Raw genomic sequence first — 24,638 nt, 5'->3', positions numbered from 1 at the left:
CGGAGCTGGTGCAGGAGGTGGAGCGATACCAGCTAGAAATAGTTGGACTCACCTCCACACACAGCGTTGGCTCTGGAACCAAGCTCCTATATAACATATTGTATAACATATTGTATCATATCTTACAACATATCGTATCATATATCTTACAACATATATAATACATTGTATAATATATCGTACATCATATCGTATCATACATCGTATAACATATCGTATCATATATTGTATAACATATTGTATAACATATTGTAACATATCATACAACATATCGTATCGTATACCATATCGTATCATATATTGTATAACATATCGCATCATATATCGTACAACATATCGTATAATACATTGTATAATACATCGTATAATACGCGTCACCTGTTGGCTGTTGAGCTGCAGCAGGATGAACATCTGCAGAGTGGAGACGTGAAGCTTCCAGCAGCCAAACTGAAGCTCAGCGTGACCGAGCCAAGTCCACTGGAGACGGCGAGGCTTCCAGTGACTGAGGCCGAACATGGACTGACCTGGACACACGCATCATACTGGTTATACTTGTTTATGACCGAGTGTAGAACTGAGTGAACTGGTTACTGACTGAGTGTAGAACTGAGTGAACTGGTTACTGACTGTGAGTGTAGAACTGAGTGAACTGGTTACTGACTGAGTGTAGAACTGAGTGAACTGGTTACTGACTGAGTGTAGAACTGAGTGAACTGGTTACTGACTGAGTGTAGAACTGAGTGAACTGGTTACTGACTGAGTGTAGAACTGAGTGAACTGGTTACTGACTGAGTGTAGAACTGAGTGAACTGGTTACTGACTGAGTGTAGAACTGAGTGAACTGGTTACTGACTGAGTGTAGAACTGAGTGAACTGGTTACTGACTGAGTGTAGAACTGAGTGAACTGGTTACTGACTGAGTGTAGAACTGAGTGAACTGGTTACTGACTGAGTGTAGAACTGGGTGAACTGGTTACTGACTGAGTGTAGAACTGAGTGAACTGGTTACTGACTGAGTGTAGAACTGGGTGAACTGGTTACTGACTGTGAGTGTAGAACTGAGTGAACTGGTTACTGACTGAGTGTAGAACTGGGTGAACTGGTTACTGACTGTGAGTGTAGAACTGAGTGAACTGGTTCAGGTAGGAGCAGAGTTCGTCTGGAAACTGTTTTGTGGGTTCGTCCAGGAAGCAGAGCGAGGACACAGCCCAGCAGCGTGGAGACAGAACCAGAACCTGGACCTCCACCTCCTCCTCTGACTCCGCCCACTCCTCCTCCATCTGCAGAAACAACAATAGGAAAAACAGGATCAAACAGGAAGTCAGACACATGTGTCAGTGTCATGTTAACTCAAACACGTTGAACCAAAACAACCCGGAGAAGGTTGTGTGGGTTTTTTGCCGACCTGGTCGTGCTCCTGCAGGCATCGATCCAGCTGCTGCAGGCGATACAGGTGGAACTCCTGCTGCAGCTCCGCCGACTCGCTCAGGTTCTTCAACATCTGCTGAGGGAACCGACTCGGGAAGCAGCTGCCGATCTGATCGATGACGGCGCTCTCCAGCCACACGTTCCCCTGAGCCAGCAGCCGGTCGCCCAGGTAGTACCTGAGAGGCAGAGCAGAGGAATTCGGTAAGAAGCCGTCGGCGCTGTAGGACCGGCGGCGGTTCGGTGTGGTGGCGTTCACACCTGTAGAAGTGCTCGAAGGTGTTGGCGAGCTCCAGACCCGACAGGAAGAGCATCGGCTCCAAGAACTGCTGCAGACGCTCCAGAGTCTCCGCGCTGCCGGAAGAAGAGCCGCTCACCTGGATGGTGACGTCGATGTACTGAGAGAAACGCTCACTCACCTGAGAGACACACACACAGTTATACAGACACACACAAAAAGTCCAGAAATGAAAGAAAGGTAGGTAGGTAGGTAGGTAGGTCCGTCCGTCCGTCTCTGTCGCTGTCTCTGTCTGACTCACGTGCATGGCTCTGAGGATGGACAGCTGCAGCAGGGCGGAGGAGAATCCGTGTCTGAGAGCGAGGACGAATGCGGTCTGCTGACCGAACAGCTCCTCCATGGCGTTCTTCAGCCGGAGGTACAGAGTCCGGTACCGCTCCACGAAGTCCGGCAGACTGCAGCTGGACTCCAGAAACCTCTTCACCTGAGGGAACAGAGACCACCTGTGTGAAGACAGACATGTGAGAGGTTCCCTCTTTAGACCCTCTGGTCTGAGCGTTACCTGGCGCTGTACCACTCCCTGCCAGCAGAGAGCGATGCCCGCGATGCTGCTGCTGCTCTTCACTCTGGGCCTGGCTGAGGAGGACGAGGACGAGGAAGAGGAGGCCGACGTTTCTTTATTCTTACCCTCTTTACCGTCTGCAACACAAATGTTAAAAAACTGAATTTTTTTCTTGATGCAGTTCATCATTGTTGAATTCAAATCTTTAAAAAAAATAAAAACATAAAATGATAAAACTGCAGCCAGAAACAAAAAGATAAAGCAGTGCAGTCTCTGTTCTGTTCCTTCTTTTACTTCTGAAAAGAAACCGCGTCAGCGCTACAGATGGGGACAGGAAGTCAGCTTGTCAAAATAAGAGCGGTGCAAAACTGAAAGAAAAAGACGACTTCAGGTTTGTTTTTAAAAAAGCTGAATGTGTTCAGTCAGTTCAGACGAGCATATTGCTCTCGTTCACATATTCTAATAATTATTATTTATTAAAATCATATTTCACAAGTAAAATATGTGGAAAAACATTCAGAAAAATATGTTTTAGTAAAATCTGAGTTTTTTTCCTGACAGTTTGTTACTTTGGTTTCTTTACTAATTGAGATTTTACACAGAAAAGATGTTTCAACACTATACGAAGTAGTTCAACCTGCTACAACTGTAAAATCCTGCATTTCATGAATGCATCAGGAGCAGTAATCTAATGGTAGAAGAGTATTTTTAGTACTTCACTTAATGAGTGTTTAACTCAGCCTTTATTGTGAAACTTCCTGTCCTCATGTGGACGCGTGAGGTGTTACAGAACAGAGTGTAAACAACAGCAGACCTCAGACGTTACTTACTCTTCAGCTCTTTGCTTCGGTTGAGACCTTCTGAAAACAGAATAAACTCTTTAGACACTCTTCATGGTTATTGTGATGTCACTGTGATGTCACGCCTCAGGTGTTCACAGCGGACTCACTTGATTTGACCGGCGGTTTGAGCTCCTCCCCGTCCAGCCGGCTGGTGTCCACGTGGACCAGCAGGTGTGTGAGGCGCCTCACTCTGGAGTTAAAGATGGCCGCCCGGCTTTTACAGCGCCGGGTGGACTCGGCGTTACCCAGGTACTCACTGAGCAGCCAGGACAAGGGGCTGGACGCTGAGGATTCTGGGTAAACACAGAGAGAGTGTGTGCGTGAGCTGGAAGAGCCATCTTTGTGGGGACCAAGTTCAGACGTCGTTATGAGGACATTAGTATGTGTGTGTGTACCTGACAGAGTGATGCTGCGTGTGTGTGTGTACCTGACAGAGTGATGCTGCGTGTGTGTGTGTGTACCTGACAGAGTGATGCTGTGTGTGTACCTGACAGAGTGATGCTGCGTGTGTGTGTGTACCTGACAGAGTGATGCTGCGTGTGTGTGTGTACCTGACAGAGTGATGCTGTGTGTGTGTACCTGACAGTGTGATGCTGTGTGTGTGTGTGTGTGTGTGTACTTGACAGTGTGATGCTGTGTGTGTACATGTGTGTGTGCCTGACAGTGGGATGCTGCGTGTGCACCTGACAGAGTGATGCTGTGTGTGTACCCGAAAGAGGGATGCTGTGTGTGTACCCGACAGTGGGATGATGTGTGTGTACCCGACAGTGGGATGCTGTGTGTGTATCTGACAGTGTGATGCTGTGTGTGTGTGTGTACCTGACAGAGTGATGCTGCGTGTGTGTGTGTACCTGACAGAGTGATGCTGTGTGTGTGTGTGTACCTGACAGAGTGATGCTGTGTGTGTGTACCTGACAGTGTGATGCTGTGTGTGTGTACCTGACAGTGTGATGCTGTGTGTGTGTGTGTGTGTACTTGACTCTGTGTGTGTACATGTGTGTGTGCGTGTGTACCTGACAGAGTGATGCTGTGTGTGTGTACCTGACAGTGTGATGCTGTGTGTGTGTGTGTGTGTACTTGACTCTGTGTGTGTACATGTGTGTGTGCGTGTGTACCTGACAGTGTGATGCTGTGTGTGTGTACCTGACAGTGTGATGCTGTGTGTGTGTGTGTGTGTACTTGACTCTGTGTGTGTACATGTGTGTGTGCGTGTGTACCTGACAGTGTGATGCTGTGTGTGTGTGTGTGTGTACTTGACTCTGTGTGTGTACATGTGTGTGTGCGTGTGTACCTGACAGTGTGATGCTGTGTGTGTGTACCTGACAGTGTGATGCTGTGTGTGTGTGTGTGTGTACTTGACTCTGTGTGTGTACATGTGTGTGTGTGTGTGTACCTGACAGAGTGATGCTGTGTGTGTGTACCTGACAGTGTGATGCTGTGTGTGTGTGTGTGTGTACTTGACTCTGTGTGTGTACATGTGTGTGTGCGTGTGTACCTGACAGTGTGATGCTGTGTGTGCGTGTGTACCTGACAGTGTGATGCTGTGTGTGTGTGTGTACCTGACAGTGGGATGCTCTGTGTGTGTGCGTGTGTACCTGACATTGGGATGCTCTGTGTGTGTGCGTGTGTACCTGACATTGGGATGCTCTGTGTGTGTGTGTGCGTGTGTGTACCTGACAGTGTGATGCTGTGTGTGTGTGTGTGCGTGTGTGTACCTGACAGTGTGATGCTGTGTGTGTGTACCTGACAGTGTGATGCTGTGTGTGTGTGTGTGTACTTGACAGTGTGATGCTGTGTGTGTGTGTGTGTGTGTGTACGTGTGTGTGTGTGCCCGACAGTGGGATGCTGCGTGTGCACCCGACAGAGTGATGCTGCGTGTGTACCCGACAGTGGGATGCTGTGTGTGTACCCGACAGTGGGATGCTGTGTGTGTACCCGACAGTGTGATGCTGTGTGTGCGTGTGTACCTGACAGTGTGATGCTGTGTGTGCGTGTGTACCTGACAGTGTGATGCTGTGTGTGCGTGTGTACCTGACAGTGTGATGCTGTGTGTGCGTGTGTACCTGACAGTGGGATGCTCTGTGTGTGTGCGTGTGTACCTGACATTGGGATGCTCTGTGTGTGCGTGTGTGTACCTGACATTGGGATGCTGTGTGTGCGTGTGTGTACCTGACAGTGGGATGCTGTGTGTGCGTGTGTGTACCTGACAGTGGGATGCTGTGTGTGCGTGTGTACCTGACAGTGGGATGCTGTGTGTGCGTGTGTACCTGACAGTGGGATGCTGTGTGTGCGTGTGTGTACCTGACAGTGGGATGCTGTGTGTGCGTGTGTACCTGACAGTGGGATGCTGTGTGTGTGTACCCGACAGTGGGATGCTGTGTGTGTGTACCCGACAGTGGGATGCTGTGTGTGTGTACCCGACAGTGGGATGCTGTGTGTGCGTGTGTACCCGACAGTGGGATGCTGTGTGTGTGTACCCGACAGTGGGATGCTGTGTGTGTGTACCCGACAGTGGGATGCTGTGCGTGTACCCGACAGTGGGATGCTGTGCGTGTACCCGACAGTGGGATGCTGTGCGTGTACCCGACAGTGTGATGCTGTGTGTGTACCCGACAGTGTGATGCTGTGTGTGCGTGTGTACCTGACAGTGTGATGCTGTGTGTGCGTGTGTACCTGACAGTGGGATGCTCTGTGTGTGTGCGTGTGTACCTGACAGAGTGATGCTGTGTGTGTGTACCTGACAGAGTGATGCTGTGTGTGTGTGTGTGTGTACCTGACAGAGTGATGCTGTGGACGATGGGAGTGATCAGAGCCTCCCAGCAGGTCCGACCCAGAGCTTCAGAAGCCTCGGGGTCCGGCAGGAAACGATCAGCAAACATCTGCTCGTGTCTCAGAGCGCTGTTCAGTCTGAACACAGTGTGTAACAGCAGTAGTATCAGCAGAGTGTTATTACAGTACAAACAGGTTCATAGCTGGGGCCGGCTCAGGTTCATAGCTGGGGCCGGCTCAGGTTCATAGCTGGGGCCGGCTCAGGTTCATAGCTGGGGCCGGCTCAGGTTCATAGCTGGGGCCGGCTCAGGTTCATAGCTGGGGCCGGCTCAGGTTTACAGTTGGGGCCGGTTCAGGTTTACAGTTAGGGCCGGTTCAGGTTTACTACAGTTTTAACAGTGTTATTATATTATTAGCAGTTATAAGTTATAACTGTGTATTTACTGCATTATTACAGTGTTATTGAAGTATTTACTTGTTGAAGAGCTGCAGCAGCTGCGTCTTGTCCTCCATCACCTCTTGACACCAGGTGTGGGCCTTGGTGCTGTAGAACAGGTAAGTTCTACAGCACAGCTGCTCCTTGAACACCGGCCAGAACGTCGGCTTCGGACCCAGAACCTCGAAACCGTGGACCCGAGTGTCGATACCACCCTATCAGAGAGAGGAGGGAGGAGCCAGTAGACGGGAGGGAGGGAGTCAGTGGGAGGGAGTCAGTAGACGAGAGGGAGGGAGACAGTAGACGGGAGGGAGAGAGAGAGACAGTAGACGGGAGGGAAGAGGGAGAGAGACAGTAGACGGGAGGGAAGAGGGAGAGAGACAGTAGACGGGAGGGAAGTGGGAGAGAGTCAGTAGACGGGAGGGAGGGAGAGAGTCAGTAGACGGGAGGGAGGGACAGAGACAGTAGACGGGAGGGAGGGAGAGAGACAGTAGACGGGAGGGAGGGAGAGAGACAGTAGACGGGAGGGAGGGAGAGAGACAGTAGAAGGGAGGGAGGGAGAGAGATAGTAGACGGGAGGGAGGGAGAGAGATAGTAGACGGGAGGGAGGGAGGGAGAGAGACAGTAGACGGGAGGGAGGGAGAGAGACAGTAGATGGGAGGGAGGGAGAGAGACAGTAGAAGGGAGGGAGGGAGAGAGATAGTAGACGGGAGGGAGGGAGAGAGATAGTAGACGGGAGGGAGGGAGGGAGAGAGACAGTAGAAGGGAGGGAGGGAGAGAGATAGTAGACGGGAGGGAGGGAGAGAGATAGTAGACGGGAGGGAGGGAGGGAGAGAGACAGTAGAAGGGAGGGAGGGAGAGAGATAGTAGACGGGAGGGAGGGAGAGAGATAGTAGACGGGAGGGAGGGAGGGAGAGAGACAGTAGAAGGGAGGGAGGGAGAGAGATAGTAGACGGGAGGGAAGAGGGAGAGAGACAGTAGATGGGAGGGAGGGAGAGAGACAGTAGATGGGAGGGAGGGAGTCAGTGCAAACCTGCTGACATCTTTTGACCCTGATCTGGATGATGGACCAGAACCTGGTCATGTTCTCCAGGAGAACCACCCGACTGGCCGACGGAGTCACATTCACCTGCGTAAACAAACAAACACACACACACACACACACACACACACACACACACACACACACACACACACACACACACACACACACACACACACACACACACACACACACACACACACACACACACACACACACACACACACACACACGAGTTTTGGGGTGAAGTCACCACAGACTGAGCCTTCATCAGAGAGGAGGAGGAGGCTCACCGTGTTCAGTTCTGTGTTGATGTTGGTCGGGTCGTCTCCTCCCAGAACCAGGACCCGGGCGGGCATGTAGCTCGAGTCCTCGCTGGCCACCTGGACGGCCAGTTGTCTAAATACACAACAAAGGTTCATATTCCTGCTGAATCGGGGTTTAAACTCCAGATTAATTTAAATATTCTCCATATTTAAACTCCAGATGAATTTAAATATTCTTCATGTTTAAACTGCAGATTAATTTAAATATTGTCCATATTTAAACTCCAGATTAATTTAAATATTCTTCATATTTAAACTCCAGATTAATTTAAATATTCTCCATATTTAAACTCCAGATTAATTTAAATATTCTCCATATTTAAGCTCCAGATTAATTTAAATATTCTCCATATTTAAACTCCAGATTAATTTAAATATTCTCCATATTTAAGCTCCAGATTAATTTAAATATTCTTCATATTTAAACTCCAGATTAATTTAAATATTCTTCATATTTAAACTCCAGATTAATTTAAATATTGTCCATATTTAAACTCCAGATTAATTTAAATATTCTCCATATTTAAGCTCCAGATTAATTTAAATATTCTCCATATTTAAGCTCCAGATTAATTTAAATATTCTCCATATTTAAGCTCCAGATTAATTTAAATATTCTCCATGTTTAAACTGCAGATATCCCGTTGTTTTCTGAGCAGATGGAGTTCAGATCTCAGCCTCTTGTACCTGATGACGACTCCTTTGTGCATGTAGATGTTGATGAAGTGTGAGCCGGTGCAGCCGTTGGACTCCCAGTAGGTTTTGGGGTTCTTGTCGGTCAGCTTGTTAGCTCGATGGTGATTGGATGAAACCTCCACCTTCTCCCAGCACTTGTCCTCCTTGAGCTCCACGCTGGAGCCTGAACACAGCACGTTATCTTCATTTTAAATTACAGCATTTACGACTTTAACGGATGTTGAGTGAGAAAAAAAGATGGATGGTTGACTGTGAACCGACCTTGGCAGAGGTTCCTGAGGAACACGTCGAAGAACGGGATGTTGATCGGCTGATGGCTGCGGCGATGCTCCTCGATCTGACCCAACACCAGCTGACAGGAAACAGAAGTATTGATCAACCTTAGAGGCTCTCTGTGGGTGATGATGAATAGTGGTTCCTTCCAGGTCAGATTGTATTCTGCGTACCTGGATGCATCCGGCCAGCACGCTGGTGGTCATCTTCTTGTAGAGGCTGGCGTACTTCTCACAGTCGGCGATGAGGTCTCTGAGCTCAGTGACCTGCAGCAGGTTGGTGCTGTGTTTGTCCAGAACTTTAACCAGAGCCTCTTTGGTCCCCAGGCGACACATCACCACCGTGTAGTCCTTGTTCAGGGACGCCAGCCGGTACAGGAACCGGATGAACAGCTGGACCACCTAGAAACAACCAATCACAAGGGGGGGTTAGCGTAGAACCCAGAGGCGGTCTCAGCGTGCCCCCCCACCTCCTCCTCCTGGTCTGAACCCACCTCTCTGTCGCTGATGAAGGCCGTCATGGAGGACAGGCAGGGCTCGATGCTCTCGTGCCACGGCAGCATGTCCTCCTGGTAGTTGTCTAGGAACTTGTTCAGGATCCTGCAGGAGACAAAAACAGCCAATCAGACGAGCTCCGCATCATCATCACCGTCGTCGGGTCGGAGGTCACAGGTACCTGAGGATGGACAGCTGGACGGCCCGGTCGGCTCGGTGCTGCTCCATCAGACGGACCAGATCCTGATAAGTGTCCCGGCTGTGAGTCACCTAAGATGACGACATCATCAATATGAGGCGATAAAATCAACGTCACCGATCGGATCAATACCTCTGAACATGAATGGATCAATAAGTGGACCGGTACCTGGCTGCGCTCCTCCAGCTGAGAAGTGTCGTCACACAGCAGCTGCTCCAGAGTCTGGATCACCTCCTTAGTGGCCGTCAGCTCCTTCAGACTCACCACCAACATCTGCAGCTCCGTATCCTTAAAGTCCAGCTGCTCATGACTCTCTGAGCACCACAGAAGAAGAAGAGTGGATTATAGATCAGATTGTAGAAAGATCGTAGAAAAGTATGAAAGCATAGCTATTATAACCTGTAACCCTTTTGATTTCAAAGTATAACCAGCACAACATATAGCATGTTTACACTTTTTATAACCATCATAATGTGAATTGTTTTATTTTATGATAGCTGTGATTTAACATATAAACTGTTTAGAGTTAGACACTTTGTTTAAAATAGTCACTTGAGCCTTACAGTGCTTCTGGTTCTAGCAGGATCAAACCAGTTACCACCAGTTACATTCTGTGTCAGCTCTAGAGAGGAGGACTCATGTATGAGTGACACATGAAATGAAGGAGGTGCCAGCCTTAGATCAGCATAAAAAGCAGCAGAAAACAGTGAGATTGGGGCTTCTCCCCCAACTAGAGAATGGGATAGAGAATGGGATAGAACACCTCATTACAAAATCAGTGAAGGCTGACAGAGAGGAATGCTAGAATTAGTTCTTGTAGCCACTGTGACTGTTTCATTGAATTGAAATTGTTGTATGTGAATCTTGTGTGAAAACCAGAAATAAAAACACAGCCTTACATTTAGTAAGTGACTGAAACCAAAACAGTGTTCTGGTCCTTTAGAACAATGTACCCCTCTTCCCCTGTCCGTTAATGGTGCGATAAGATGTGATGACTGAAACATGCAGAGGAGCTTAAGGTGAGTTCTCTGGGTGAAGACTTAGCAGTGTTAGTCATAAATGGTGAGAATGTTCACAATAGGCAATAGTAAAGTACAGACGATGTACATAACTATTACATACAGGGTGTTAGGGTTACATCCCATTGAGAGCGCCTAGGGCATTAGCCGTAAAAGACTTTCAAGAAGACAATCAATTCCGAAATCCTAACTATTTAGCTACGGGGTGAGATAAAAGGCCGAAGGTATTGTTCAGAGACCTCCAGGAGGAACGTATATCCTCGCAGCTGGGACAGCCGACGGAGTAACCACCGTGTTAGGTGCGAACTACTTCCCCGCCTTGAAACAGGGCAGGAGCCGCTCACGCTACAGTATACAATTAAATATCTGGTGTCAATATGACGGACGTGGAAATGATTGGGATTATTAAATCAACACATGATATAGTGTTGGTTCTGTTGCCCCCTGGGGACTAAAGTGGTAGTGTCTCTGAGCACCAGAGTCTCTTTAGAAAACCTCTCATTCTACTGCAGCAGGGTCTGACAGTCTGACCCTCTCAGTCCTGGTTCAGGTTCTTCCGTGACTTCCTTCCCTCCAGCGGGTCCAGCAATACGTCCTGGGTCTCCAGCAGACAGGAGAAGCTCTGCTCCTGGAGGAAGAGGAGGAGGAGGAGACGCTGCTGCTGCCGGGAGGTGAGCTCTCCTCCTCCCTCCGGAGCTCCTGGATCTGGGTCTGTCCACGGTGGACCAGTCCCTGCTGGAGGCCCCGCTGGAGTCTGAGCTGAAGGAGTTTAACTATATAGAAATAGACCATCTTTTCGCTGATGCTTGTTCATATAGAGCAGAGGTCTTCAACAGGGGGTCCGCGGAGGTACTGCAGGGGGTCCGCGGAATGTTTGGATGATTAAACAATTTTTTTTTTTCTCCCCAAAACATGAATGTGTCCATTATTTTAATAGTTCAGTATTGTATGCAAGATAACAGGTATGTTTATGCATGGCAGTGGTACTAATAGGCCATCACTAATTTTTCGTTTCCACGTTTAAAATGAAAACATCCATTTGAATAGCTTGTATGATGATTATCATGCAATTAACAGACAATGTTGATGTTGGCATTGGTATCAGCTGACAAGGTGTGTTTATAAATGTCAGTGGCACAGCCTCCCTACTCACTGTACCTTGCACATGTTTAAAATAACATGAATATATGAACCTGTGTGTTATTTGAATAGCTTAGTATTGAATGCACAATAAAGAGGTATGTTTATACATGGCACTAGGCCCAGTTTAATATAAAACAACTTTATACAATATATATAGTCGGGGGTCCTGCTCAATCTCTCGATCAGTTTGGGGGTCCTTGGCCTGAAAAACATTGAAGACCCCTGATATAGAGGATCAGGACTACACCGAGACTGGTTCAGATAAAGATACAGTTGACTGTGTGGTCATGTGACTGAGGTCATGTGACTGACCTTTGCTCTCCAGCTTGTGCACCATGGAGATGTGGTTGAGGGCGATGATGGCCAGCATGGTCTCTGCACTGGACAGAGTGAGACACTTCTTCAGGACGGAGGTGACGCCGGCGGACACCAGCTGCTCCGCCAGACTCTTGTGGTTGGAGATTAGCATGATGACCACCAGCAGGCCGCTACGCACCGACAGCAAGCAGCTGGAGACCAGAGGAGGACCGAGAATCAGTAAAAAAGGGGGGATTCATCGAAAGGGAGCCGAAGGCGGCAACTTACCCTGTAGTCTGCAGCATGAGGTCAATGGCGGTAACTTACCCTGTAGTCTGCAGCATGAGGTCGATGGAGGTAACTTACCCTGTAGTCTGCAGCATGAGGCCGATGGCGGTAACTTACCCTGTAGTCTGCAGCATGAGGTCGATGGCGGTAACTTACCCTTTAGTCTGCAGCATGAGGCCGATGGAGGTAACTTACCCTGTAGTCTGCAGCATGAGGTCGATGGCGGTAACTTACCCTTTAGTCTGCAGCATGAGGCCGATGGAGGTAACTTACCCTGTAGTCTGCAGCATGAGGTCGATGGAGGTAACTTACCCTGTAGTCTGCAGCATGAGGTCGATGGCGGTAACTTACCCTGTAGTCTGCAGCATGAGGTCGATGGAGGTAACTTACCCTGTAGTCTGCAGCATGAGGTCGATGGCGGTAACTTACCCTGTAGTCTGCAGCATGAGGTCGATGGAGGTAACTTACCCTGTAGTCTGCAGCATGAGGTCGATGGAGGTAACTTACCCTGTAGTCTGCAGCATGAGGCCGATGGCGGTAACTTACCCTTTAGTCTGCAGCATGAGGTCGATGGCGGTAACTTACCCTTTAGTCTGCAGCATGAGGTCGATGGCGGCAGGGACGGCTCCCAGCAGGCCCTTGGAGCCGTCGGGCGTGGCCGAGCCGATGCTGGCGAAGATCTCCAACATCATCTGAGTGCCGGACTCGGAGAGCGGGAGGCTGCTGCTGCCGACGCTGTGCAGGTCGTGTTTACTGGCTCCAGAGATTACCTTCAGAGTCTGACAACAACAACATCAAACATTTAACACACGTTTCTCTCCACTTAGACTTGAGTAGATATGAGGAAGGAGGTCTCACCGCGAGCGCCAGCTGCTGGACGTGAGTGACGGTGGAGAACTCCTGCATGCAGGACAGGACGGCTTTGACTCCGCCCTCGGTGGCAAAGGAGACCCTCCACTCGTACTTCAGCATGAGGAGGTGGGTGAGTCTCAGCGTGCTGACCACCAGGTCTTTGGAGGACGAGCCCAGCAGCTCCACCAGCAGCTTCAGCACCTTGTCCCTGAGGGGGGACGGACAAACACCAACACTGAGCATCAGTCGGGACTTTGGTACCCAGAGATACTGTCTATTACCCTCCGGCTCTGTGTATTTCCTGGAGTGTTTTACCGATGGGCCCCGTCTCTGTAATGGATTCTCACCGTATGGTCTGGGCGGAGTCGCTCCTCATGGAGTTCTTCTCCTGGACCCCCTTCTCCCCCAGCAGCCTGGTGACGAAGAGGACAGCGGCCAGCTGCTGGACCTGGTCTGAGCCCGACCCCCCCTTCTTCAGGACGTCCACCACCTCCCCCAGCTTCTCCAGCACTGTCTTCTTACCCTGGACCCGAGGGTTGTTGAACACTGCAGGGGAGGACAGGACAGCAGGTCTACAGACGGTCCCCTAATCAATATATTTATTTATCTAAGGAATCTCCTTACCTTTCATCTTGTCCTCCAGGTCTTCAGGGTAGATGCTGTCGTCCTCTGAGGGCAGCTCGCTCTCCGGCTCCGGGCTGCCACAGCCTGAATCAGCAGGAAGTTCCTTCTTTGCCTTCTTGGAGACGGAGCCCATCGCTGAGGAAGAAGAGGTGGAGGCTGATGATGAAGAGGAGGAGATCTGTCCCCCACCACCACCTCCTCCTCCTCCTCCTCCTCCACCTCCACCTCCACCCAGACTGGACGAACCCAGAGAGCTTTCAGCTGGAAACAAAGCACAGTCAGAGTCATGGACATCTCTATATATCACTGCTTTATATATATAACCAGAGATGTCTCTGTGTGTCCTCACTGCTTTATATATAAACAGAGATGTCTCTGTGTGTCCTCACTGCTTTATATATAAACAGAGATGTCTCTGTGTGTCCTCACTGCTTTATATATAAACAGAGATGTCTCTGTGTGTCCTCACTGCTTTATATATAAACAGAGATGTCTCTGTGTGTCCTCACTGCTTTATATATAAACAGAGATGTCTGTGTCCTCACTGCTTTATATATAAACAGAGATGTCTGTGTGTCCTCACTGCTTTATATATAAACAGAGATGTCTCTGTGTCCTCACTGCTTTATATATAAACAAATGTCTCTGTGTGTCCTCACTGCTTTATATATAAACAGAAATGTCTATGTCCTCACTGCTTTATATATAAACAGAAATGTCTCTGTGTGTCCTCACTGCTTTATATATAAACAAATGTCTCTGTGTGTCCTCACTGCTTTATATATAAACAGAAATGTCTCTATGTCCTCACTGCCTTATATATAAACAGAGATGTCTGTGTGTCCTCACTGCTTTATATATAAACAGAGATGTCTCTGTGTGTCCTCACTGCTTTATATATAAACAGAGATGTCTCTGTGTGTCCTCACTGCTTTATATATAAACAGAGATGTCTCTGTGTCCTCACTGCTTTATATATAAACAGAGATGTCTCTGTGTCCTCACTGCTTTATATATAAACAGAGATGTCTCTGCGTGTCTTCACTGCCTTATATATAAACAGAGATGTCTCTGTGTGTCCTCACTGCTTTATATATAAACAGAGATGTCTCTGCGTGTCTTCACTGCCTTATATATAAACAGAGATGTCTCTGTGTGTCCTCACTGCTTTATATATAAACAGAGATGTCTCTGCGTGTCTTCACTGCCTTATATATAAACAGAGATGTCTCTGTGTGTCCTCACTGCTTTATATATAAACAGAGATGTCTCTGCGTGTCTTCACTGCCTTATATATAAACAGAGATGTCTCTGTGTGTCCTCACTGCTTTATATATAAACAGAGATGTCTCTGTGTGTCCTCACTGCTTTATATATAAACAGAGATGTCTCTGTGTCCTCACTGCTTTATATATAAACAAATGTCTCTGTGTGTCCTCACTGCTTTATATATAAACAGAAATGTCTCTATGTCCTCACTGCTTTATATATAAACAGAAATGTCTGTGTCCTCACTGCTTTATATATAAACAGAAATGTCTCTATGTCCTCACTGCTTTATATATAAACAGAAATGTCTGTGTCCTCACTGCTTTATATATAAACAGAAATGTCTCTGTGTGTCCTCACTGCCTTATATATAAACAGAGATGTCTGTGTGTCCTCACTGCTTTATATATAAACAGAGATGTCTCTGCGTGTCTTCACTGCCTTATATATAAACAGAGATGTCTCTGTGTGTCCTCACTGCCTTATATATAAACAGAGATGTCTCTGTGTGTCCTCACTGCTTTATATATAAACAGAAATGTCTGTGTCCTCACTGCTTTATATCTAAACAGAGATGTCTGTGTGTCCTCACTGCCTTATATATAAACAGAGATGTCTCTGTGTGTCCTCACTGCTTTATATATAAACAGAAATGTCTGTGTGTCCTCACTGCTTTATATATATATATAAACAGAGATGTCTCTGTGTGTCCTCACTGCCTTGTATATATAAACAGAGATGTCTCTCTATGTCCTGACTGCTTTATATATAAACAGAAATGTCTCTCTGTCCTGACTGCTTTATATATAAACAGAGATGTCTCTCTATGTCCTGACTGCTTTATATATAAACAGAGATGTCTCTGCGTGTCCTCACTGCCTTATATAAACAGAAATGTCTCTCTCTGTCCTGACTGCTTTATATATATAAACAGAAATGTCTCTCTATGTCCTCACTGCTTTATATATAAACAGAAATGTCTCTCTATGTCCTCACTGCTTTATATATAAACAGAAATGTCTCTCTATGTCCTCACGGCTTTATATATAAACAGAGATGTCTACGTGTGTCCTCACTGCTTTATATATAAACAGAGATGTCTCCGTGTGTCCTCACTGCTTTATATATAAACAGAGATGTCTCTGTGTGTCCTCACTGCTTTATATATAAACAGAGATGTCTCTGTGTGTCCTCACTGCCTTATATATAAACAGAAATGTCTCTCTATGTCCTGACTGCTTTATATATAAACAGAAATGTCTCCGTGTGTCCTCACTGCTTTATATATAAACAGAGATGTCTCCGTGTGTCCTCACTGCTTTATATATAAACAGAGATGTCTCCGTGTGTCCTCACTGCTTTATATATAAACAGAGATGTCTGTGTGTCCTCACTGCTTTATATATAAACAGAAATGTCTCTCTATGTCCTCACTGCTTTATATACAAACATAAATGTCTCTATGTCCTCACTGCTATATATATATAAACAGAGATGTCTGTGTGTCCTCACTGCTATATATATATATAAACAGAGATGTCTGTGTGTCCTCACTGCTTTATATATAAACAGAGATGTTTGTGTGTCCTCACTGCTTTATATATAAACAGAAATGTCTCTCTATGTCCTCACTGCTTTATATACAAACAGAAATGTCTCTCTATGTCCTCACTGCTTTATATATAAACAGAGATGTCTGTGTGTCCTCACTGCTTTATATATAAACAGAGATGTTTGTGTGTCCTCACTGCTTTATATATAAACAGAAATGTCTCTCTATGTCCTCACTGCTTTATATACAAACAGAAATGTCTCTCTATGTCCTCACTGCTTTATATATAAACAGAGATGTCTGTGTGTCCTCACTGCTTTATATATAAACAGAAATGTCTTTGTGTCCTCACCCAGCAGCTCTTCATCCTCCAGACTTCCTCCTCCTCTCCTCAGGTAGTGTTTGGAGAAGGTGTGAGAACACAGCAGATCGCTCAGACACGACGACGGCAGCTTCTGCTTCAGGTAGTGAAGCAGCTTCTTAGCCACGTCTCCGGGGACAGACAGACCAATCAGGGACGAATCGTCAAGCTCCGCCTCCTTCAGGACAGACAGACAAACACAGAAGACAGTGTTTTACAAACAGATGGGAGAGAAATAGAACCAGACTCGAGAAACAAAGACCAGAGCCTCAGTTTCCCAGCATGCTCCTTGGCCTCTGTGTTCCCTCACCTGGTCATCGAGGCTCTGCAGTAGGATGCCGTTGACCTCCTGCTGCTGTTTGAGCTCCAGCTTCTTGATGAAGAAGAGGATCTCCCACCACTCAGCCCGACTCAGAGCCGGCGTCTCCAGGTGCAGACCCTCGGACAGGTAGGGCAGAGAGTAGAGACCACCGGGGGGCTTGGAGAAGAACGTCTGACTCACTGAGGGAGCAGAAGAAGAAACAGGTTCACCTCCTGAGGTTAGGTACACAGACAGGTGGACTCTTCAGGTGGGTTCAGATCTTACCCGCCGTGAGTTTGAGAGTCTCCGTCAGGGTCGACGCCTTCTCCTGCGTCTCCTTCTCAGCCTGACTGCTGCTGCCGCTCCCCAGGATCTCCACCATGTGCCAGTGGACCCAGTAGGTCCTGGACAGGGAGTTCCAGTACACCTGAACACAGCACACAGAGACGGGCCAGGGTCTGGAGAGGGTCTAATAGATCCTACGTGATCCGAAATGAAAACACACATTCTGCTGGTACGATGGAGTCCTCCAGTCTCTTTAACAAATTCAAGGTTATTATGGTCTGTATAAGAACCACGGGAACAGAACTGGATCAGAACCAAGGCTCAATGTTAGTGAGGTCAGCAGCAGAAACACTGAACTAGAGTAGTTCTACTCTAGTTCAGTGTTTCTGCTCCACACATCTGGAACAAAGTCCCAGAAAGCTGCAGGTCTGCTGAGACCCTCAGCTCCTTTAAATCAAGACTGAAGACTTTTCTGTTTGCTGCCTTTAATTCAACCACATTCAAGGATATTAATACATTTCTGCATTTTACTTTACTACTGTATTGTATTTCTTACACTGCTTTTTGTGTTTTAATGAATGTTCTTAATTGTTTTTAAATCTCCTTTTCTTTTGCCTCATGTTTTGATGTTTTTAATGGTTTTATGTGAAGCACTTTGAATTACCTTGTTGTTGAAATGTGCTGTACAAATAAACGTGCCTTGCAGGAGGTGGTACTAACTCCTGCAGGTAGTACTAACTCCTGCAGGTAGTACTAACTCCTGCAGGTAGTACTAACTCCTACAGGTAGTACTAACTCCTGCAGGTAGTACTAACTCCTGCAGGTAGTACTAACTCCTACAGGTAGTACTAACTCCTGCAGGTAGTACTAACTCCTGCAGGTAGTACTAACTCCTACAGGTAGTACTAACTCCTACAGGTAGTACTAACTCCTGCAGGTAGTACTAACTCCTACAGGTAGTACTAACTCCTACAGGTAGTACTAACTCCTACAGGTAGTACTACCCTGGTTCCTCTGGGTGAAACGAACTATATACTTGTCCAGTAAATGCTCCTTTATTCCTCCTCCCAGCAGGAGGAGCTGTAGCCTCTAACAGCTGGAAGCAGCGTTCACAAACATGATGATAACCTTACAGTCTGAACACAAACATGTGCTCACTGTAATATGTTTCAGTGTGTGTAGAGCAGATCTTTGTTTACTGTTTCCTCACCTGAACCGGTGGCGAGCCGTCGTTGCTGTAGCGAAACTCTCCTTCATCTCCGGCGCTGACCTCCTCGTAGTCCTCCAGCATGCGGACCATCATGCCGCTCTTCAGGTTGTCCTGGACGTACTCCACGTAGGCCGAGCGGCTGGCGAAGTCGGAGCGCGTTTTGTATCCGTTTCCCGTCTTCTTCTTGGGTGGCGAGGCGGCGGCGGCTACAGGAGCGGCTACGGTGGAGGTGGCAGTGAGGACAACGGGGGAGGTGCAGAAACGAGGCTGGAAGATGGACCTGAGGACGGGGCGGGACGCCTCCTCCCCAGGCTCCTCCCTACAGGCCCCGCCTCCTCCAGGGCCGTGGGCGGAGCCGTCGGGGGACTGGCGGTTCCGGTCCCAGCCCATCACGCGGACCAGCTCTGAGATGAGGTTGGCCATCGCCACGGTGAAGTCGAACTCTCGCTGAACGCGGAGGTGATCCGTCTGGTGGGCGGTGCTGGAGGAGGAGGTGGAGGCGGCGGGGGAGGGGCTGCCGTCCTGTCTGTCAGAGTTTGACTCCGCCCCCCCTGCCGTGTTGAGCTTGTCCATCAGTGACGTCACGCACAGGTAACGCTTCACCAGAGAGAACAGAAGCTTCCCAGGAATCTGAGCACGGACGAGACAAATGTAATCAATCACAATTATTAATAATAATATTATTATTATTATTAATGATAACAATAATATTATTATTATTAATGATAACAATAATAATAAGACAGTGTCTCCTAAAGGAGTGGACAGTCTTTACCTGAGGAAGGTGGATCCCTTCAAAGGAGATGCCGTGCTCCTCTGACGACGTGGTCTCTGCAAACAGCTCCAGAAGAGTGTAGCGGTTATCAAAGTCCATGTGCTGCTCAATGCCGTCCTGCTGACTGAGGGACAAGAGGACGTACGCCCGACTTCCTGTAAGGGGGACAGGAGGAGACAAAGTCAGAGACAAGAGGACACAGAGACAAGAGACAAAGAGGACACAGGAGAGCCAAGAGGATACAGAGACAAGAGGACACAGAGACAGAGCGACAAGGGGACACAGAGACAGAGGACACAGGAGAGACAAGAGGACACAGGAGAGACAAGAGGAAACAGAGACAGAGGACACAGGAGAGACAAGAGGACGCAGCGACGGAGAGACAAGAGGACACAGGAGAGACAAGAGGACACAGAGACAGAGAAGAAGAAGACTGCCAGCTAGTAAACATGGACGTAAACAATGCTGCTTTAGTGAGAAACAGCGTAGTTTCAGTCACAGTAGTTGTTAGACATGTTTGTGAAAGACACGGCACACCCACCAGTTAAACATCAGTAGTGATCCAGGATGACTCAGCATATTTTAGCAGCGATCTGCTGACTTCAGCTGAAGTGAACTGCTTCAAAATAGATCCGAGAGCAGCAACTTGTGTCTAACAGAGGATCTGTGTAGCCCCCCCCCCCCCCCCTCTCTGAAGTCCCATTGGTTTAAACTTCGTCACATGATGTCTCTAGCAAAATGCTAAAAAAAGGAAGCTGTGTTTGTGTTTTTGAGAAACAGAGTCAGAGCTCTCCTCTGGTCTGATGTTATCACACTGAACGCTGCAATGACTCATGGGAAAAACTCTCAGCTGCTCCTCGCCCACAAAAAGAAGTAGAAGAAGAAGAAGAAGACGTAGTAGTAGAAGAAGAGGAAGTGATGGATGGAAAACACAAACACAGCGGATGTAGATATGAACGAGAGCCAGAGCAGAGCAGGCCGGTTTGTAACCGTTTTGTCAGCTATGTAAAGCATGTGTCTACATGACCTCATGAGAAAGCTGTCAGCCAATCAGAGAGGAGCAGTAAGTAAAGCCTGTAAATAAAGGTTTTACCTGCGTCGTGTGAGGCGAGCGCTCGCAGCATCTTTCCGGCGCTGCGTCGCGTCTGCGTCTCCTTGTTGCAGAGCAGCTCCATCAGCAGGTTGAGGGCGCCGGTCTCCTTGAAGACGCCGACCAGCGAGCCGATGGCGGCATAGGCGCTCAGCACGTGGATGGTGTGCGTGATGCTGATGGAGAAGTCGCTCTTCTTGGCCATCTGCTTCCTGGCTCGACACACCAGGTTCTTCACGTCCTGCTTCATGTCTGACAGCTCCACCTCGTCGAAGGTGACATCGGCAGGGAACTCAGCGCCGCCGTCGGAGGCATCGCCGCGCTGCGCCTCCTGCTGCTGCGGGTCCGACTTCCTCTTCCCCAGCAAGCCGGGGCAGTTGGCGTACACGTCCTCCGTGGACATCCACATCAGGATGTTCTCCGGTTTGCTCTCTCCTGACGTGGAGCCACCGGACCCGTCCGACCCGGAGCCACCGGAGCTGCCGCCGCACGCCCCTCCCGCCTCGCAGGCTCCACCCCCGGAGCCGTCGTCGATGGTGACCAGGCACCAGCGAATCAGGTACTCCGTCTGTCCTTCGTGGTTGCGGCGCTGACGGATCAGCTCCTCTGGGTACGCCTGCAGCCTCGGGCCCAGCTGGACCAGCAGGTTCCCATTGCGGCGTTCGCCCACCATGGTTGCTGAGGAGACATTATTATTATTAGAGATCAATAAATAACGTCATCGACCGCCATCGACCGCCAACGACGTCATCTACTTCCCCCTGTACAGCCAACGACGTCATCTACTTCCCCCTGTACCGCCAACGACATCATCTACTTCCCCCTGTACCGCCAACGACATCATCTACTCCCCCCTTTTTACCTCCAGATTTAAGAAGTCATCGATTCTCAGCAAAGATTAAGAAAGTTTGAACTTTATTTAACAACATTACACGATTTCATAGAATCTTCATGAACACACTTCTTAAAGGTCTCACAACCTCTGGACGCATTATCATGGAAACACTTTAACGTCATGTTTGAGCAGCGTAACGTCACGATGACTCAAGACACGAACACCGGTCTCCTAGTTTAAAGTCCTGTGTTTGTTTGACGTGTTTCTAAGAGCGGCTTGTTGTTGTTTTGGTTCGTCACGTCAACACCTCAATCACCTGAAAACAACCAGGAATCACCTCCATTCCTTCGGAATTCTTTCGTTTCCATTCAATTTTATTGTATTTACACTTTACACTGTTTTCATACTTTGTACGACAACAACTCCCCTCGTAATAAATAAAGTTTTATCTAAACTGCCACTTCAACGACTAAATGTTGTAACGTTGAAATATTTCCACTCAAGTTAGAAATATTCAAACATTTCAACCACAGAGAGGAGGAAGTACTTTATACTGAAGTACCAGCTTCACAATACACTTAAGGGACCACACGTACTCATGATGCATCAATAATATATATCACATAGGACAAGTAGAAAAGTAGCAGATAATGAAAAGTACCTCAAAATAAGTACCTATGTACAGTACTTATTGTACAGTTTATTTTACAGTATAATGTAATTATTGATCCTATGATTCTGAGCTGCAGTATTTAGCCGGATGAGATGAACGAACACACACACATACACGAACTGTGATAACATGGAATGAGTTAGTTAGTTAGAGTCAGTTCCTCTTTCTCTGAAACCAATGTTTATCAGCAGGGGTCTGTCTAATTACTGAAGAAACACTCACACACCTATAACACACACACACCTATGACACACACACACCTATGACACACAGACACACACACACACACCTATGACACACAGACACACACACCTATGACACACAGACACACACACCTATGACACACAGACACACACACAGTTAGCTCATACTGACATTACGTAGCTGTTATTATTGCTAACACCAGCTAGCTAGCTAGCGGCTGTGAAGTTATCTAGTCCCAGTAAATAGCCGGGTCCCTGATGTTGTAACGTAAACCTGACCGCGAGCTAACCGCTAACCTGCTAACGTTAGCGCTCTCTTCTGCGTGTCAGATGCGCAGATCACTTCTGCGCACTTTCACAGAACATCTAGTTAGCTAGCTAGCATGCTAACACCAGCTCTCTCTCACGCGACCGTTGTTGACAGCAGAACTTCATCACCAAAGTCCCTTTGAAAACCTCCACATTTAACGCGTCACTGATTACGAGCAAAGATGAATTAAAGTTTGAAACATTTCCAGGATTCCACAGAATCTAGTGTTGAATTCGGGATGTACACACTTCTTACGAAAGCACACTAATAATACACAACGTCTACATCACTTCACATCCTGACGCTACGTCGGTGGAGGAATATTATTGGAATAAAACAGCTTAAAAAGTGAATTCCTTATTGTTTGATTAGTTAGAGTGCATTAATGTCCATCAGAAAACACCTCAAACGCGATGTTTCTGTTTACATGTCGTGGGTTACACGCATAGTTGCGTATAGTTGGCGTGTTTCTGAACGCAGTTTGGTGTATTTCAGGTCTTACCTGCCGTGTCGCTGACGACCTCCCCCTTCGTTTCTGTCTCCCCTCTCGCGCGCTGGTTTCTCTTCCGCCCCGACGTGTCGGTTCCCGGTCTGCAGGTGTTCGTCTCGTCGCTTTGCACCGGAGGTCCGCTCCGCTGCTGGATGCGCATTTGCGCACTTGTGACAGGGAGCAGCACTCTTCTTCTTCTACGTCTACTTCCTCTGCGAGCTTCTTCTTCTTCTTTTTTTAAGTTTTATGGCGGATGGCAAACAGCTTCCAGGTGCATTACCGCCACCTACTGGTCTGGAGTGTGGACCAGAGTAACCTATCCCCTTACAAAACAAAACAAAAAGGAGTTCTATCATTTCGGTGACTTAAATTCTTTGACTCAATCCTGTTTCTTTCACGTATTGAGTACATTTCCTGCCGGTTAATGCATATTTTAGGTTTAGTTCCTCAACTCCCATTGTTTTGTTCAGCCTTGTGTGTCCAATCCTCAGTCTGGTTAATGTGTTTTCTTCTGTGGTGCTTCTTCTGGATGTCCTTTCTTTGCCGACTTCTCTCTGAATAGCATACAGATGTATTCCTGTGTCTCCTACATCCCAACTGTGCTGCCATTCCTTCATAATGTTTCTTTTGATTATTGATTTAGCTTCTGCTTTGCTGAGTAACATGTCTGTCTTGTGCTGACTGTCTAAAGCTTGTTTTGCTCTTTCGTTTCCTTTTACCCGTCTGTGTGCTGGTACCCACAGAAATGAGACTAAAATACCCATATTCTTAAGTCGGAACAGTGGTTCGTACATTTCATTAATTAAACCCTGCCTGCTATGAGATGTGAATGATTGTAATGAGAGTAATGCTGGAATCTGAACAGACAACGACCTTTTCGATCCGAACCTCCTCTACCCACTGCAGTGCTGTTAAACTGGCCAACGTCTCAACTGTATAAACAGATGATCTGATGTTCTCCTTTTGACTTCATATTGCAAGGTTGGTATGGTGACTGCAAAACCAGTCCTACCTGTATCAGGATCTTTAGACCCATCTGTGTATGCTGGAGTAAATGACTGGTATGTTGTCTGTCTGTCCTCCACCACTCCAGCCATGTTATCAATGTCGTTAAATGCCTGGGTTTTGTCCTAAACATAATGATCAACTGACCCTGAGGGAAACAGCCACGGTGGTGTAGTTGATGACGGTCCTGTAGGAGTGAATGATATCTGATCCAATCACACATCTCTTACTAATGTCCCACTGCTCCATGTAAAACATTCCCGTTTGTCCCGTTCTCTTTCCCAACATGGCAGAAGCACCTTTGCGGTTGGATGATTATCTCCAGAATGTCCTTGATTGGCCCAGTAGTTCATAGTTAAGAGCTTAGTCTCAAATGCAGCGGCGTCTCACCTCCACCTGAAGAGCAGCCACGGGACTCGTCTTAAAAGCTCCACAACACAGTCTCAGAGCTTGGGATTGTAACACTTCCAGCTTCTTTAATGAAGTTTTTGCAGCTGATCCAAATACTACACAACCATAATCAAGGACTGATCTCATCAGATATCAATATGTTTGATTGCAGACCTGCTGGCTCCCCATCCTGACCCTGTCAGACACCTCATTACATTTAGAATCTCTTTACATTTCATAACTGTCCTCTGAATATGTTCATTCCATGTTCATCTATCATCGAGCCACACACCAAGAAACCTAAAGACTTTCACTTCTTCAATCTTTAGCCCGTGCATCTTTATCTGAGCATCAGCTCCCCTCT

General features: G+C 47.5%; 1 protein-coding gene across 3 annotated transcripts in view; it reads right to left on the bottom strand.

Annotated features, from left to right (window-relative positions):
• cul9 (cullin 9) overlaps positions 1–23,098 on the bottom strand; it is a 41,110-nt gene extending 18,012 nt beyond the window's left edge. The window contains exons 1-30 of one of the 3 annotated variants that reach the window (XM_076085364.1): positions 22,892–23,098; positions 20,372–21,046; positions 19,279–19,433; positions 18,504–19,133; positions 17,294–17,435; positions 17,018–17,208; positions 16,699–16,885; positions 13,526–13,786; positions 13,249–13,447; positions 12,908–13,109; positions 12,635–12,828; positions 11,777–11,973; positions 9,471–9,616; positions 9,285–9,373; positions 9,103–9,208; positions 8,783–9,010; positions 8,598–8,688; positions 8,328–8,517; positions 7,608–7,713; positions 7,306–7,401; positions 6,312–6,487; positions 5,841–5,974; positions 3,175–3,360; positions 3,056–3,082; positions 2,226–2,362; positions 1,965–2,147; positions 1,687–1,844; positions 1,406–1,604; positions 1,112–1,280; positions 379–524 (exon numbers count right to left, since the gene is read on the bottom strand). In XM_076085364.1, coding sequence (XP_075941479.1) covers positions 379–524; positions 1,112–1,280; positions 1,406–1,604; positions 1,687–1,844; positions 1,965–2,147; positions 2,226–2,362; positions 3,056–3,082; positions 3,175–3,360; positions 5,841–5,974; positions 6,312–6,487; positions 7,306–7,401; positions 7,608–7,713; positions 8,328–8,517; positions 8,598–8,688; positions 8,783–9,010; positions 9,103–9,208; positions 9,285–9,373; positions 9,471–9,616; positions 11,777–11,973; positions 12,635–12,828; positions 12,908–13,109; positions 13,249–13,447; positions 13,526–13,786; positions 16,699–16,885; positions 17,018–17,208; positions 17,294–17,435; positions 18,504–19,133; positions 19,279–19,433; positions 20,372–21,046; positions 22,892–23,039 — 5,748 coding nt within the window. In that variant the 5' untranslated portion in view covers positions 23,040–23,098. Of the gene's footprint in view, positions 1–378; positions 525–1,111; positions 1,281–1,405; positions 1,605–1,686; positions 1,845–1,964; positions 2,148–2,225; positions 2,363–3,055; positions 3,086–3,174; positions 3,361–5,840; positions 5,975–6,311; positions 6,488–7,305; positions 7,402–7,607; positions 7,714–8,327; positions 8,518–8,597; positions 8,689–8,782; positions 9,011–9,102; positions 9,209–9,284; positions 9,374–9,470; positions 9,617–11,776; positions 11,974–12,634; positions 12,829–12,907; positions 13,110–13,248; positions 13,448–13,525; positions 13,787–16,698; positions 16,886–17,017; positions 17,209–17,293; positions 17,436–18,503; positions 19,134–19,278; positions 19,434–20,371; positions 21,047–22,891 lie in introns of all 3 variants that reach the window. The other 2 variants (XM_076085363.1, XM_076085365.1) reach the window with 2 other exon arrangements.
• Positions 23,099–24,638: the final 1,540 nt, after the last annotated feature.

Source organism: Anarhichas minor, unplaced genomic scaffold (genome assembly GCF_050575085.1).
Source record: "Anarhichas minor isolate MPS153535 unplaced genomic scaffold, ASM5057508v1 ptg000154l, whole genome shotgun sequence".
NCBI lineage: Eukaryota > Metazoa > Chordata > Actinopteri > Perciformes > Anarhichadidae > Anarhichas > Anarhichas minor.
This window is presented reverse-complemented; position numbering and strand designations above follow the sequence as displayed.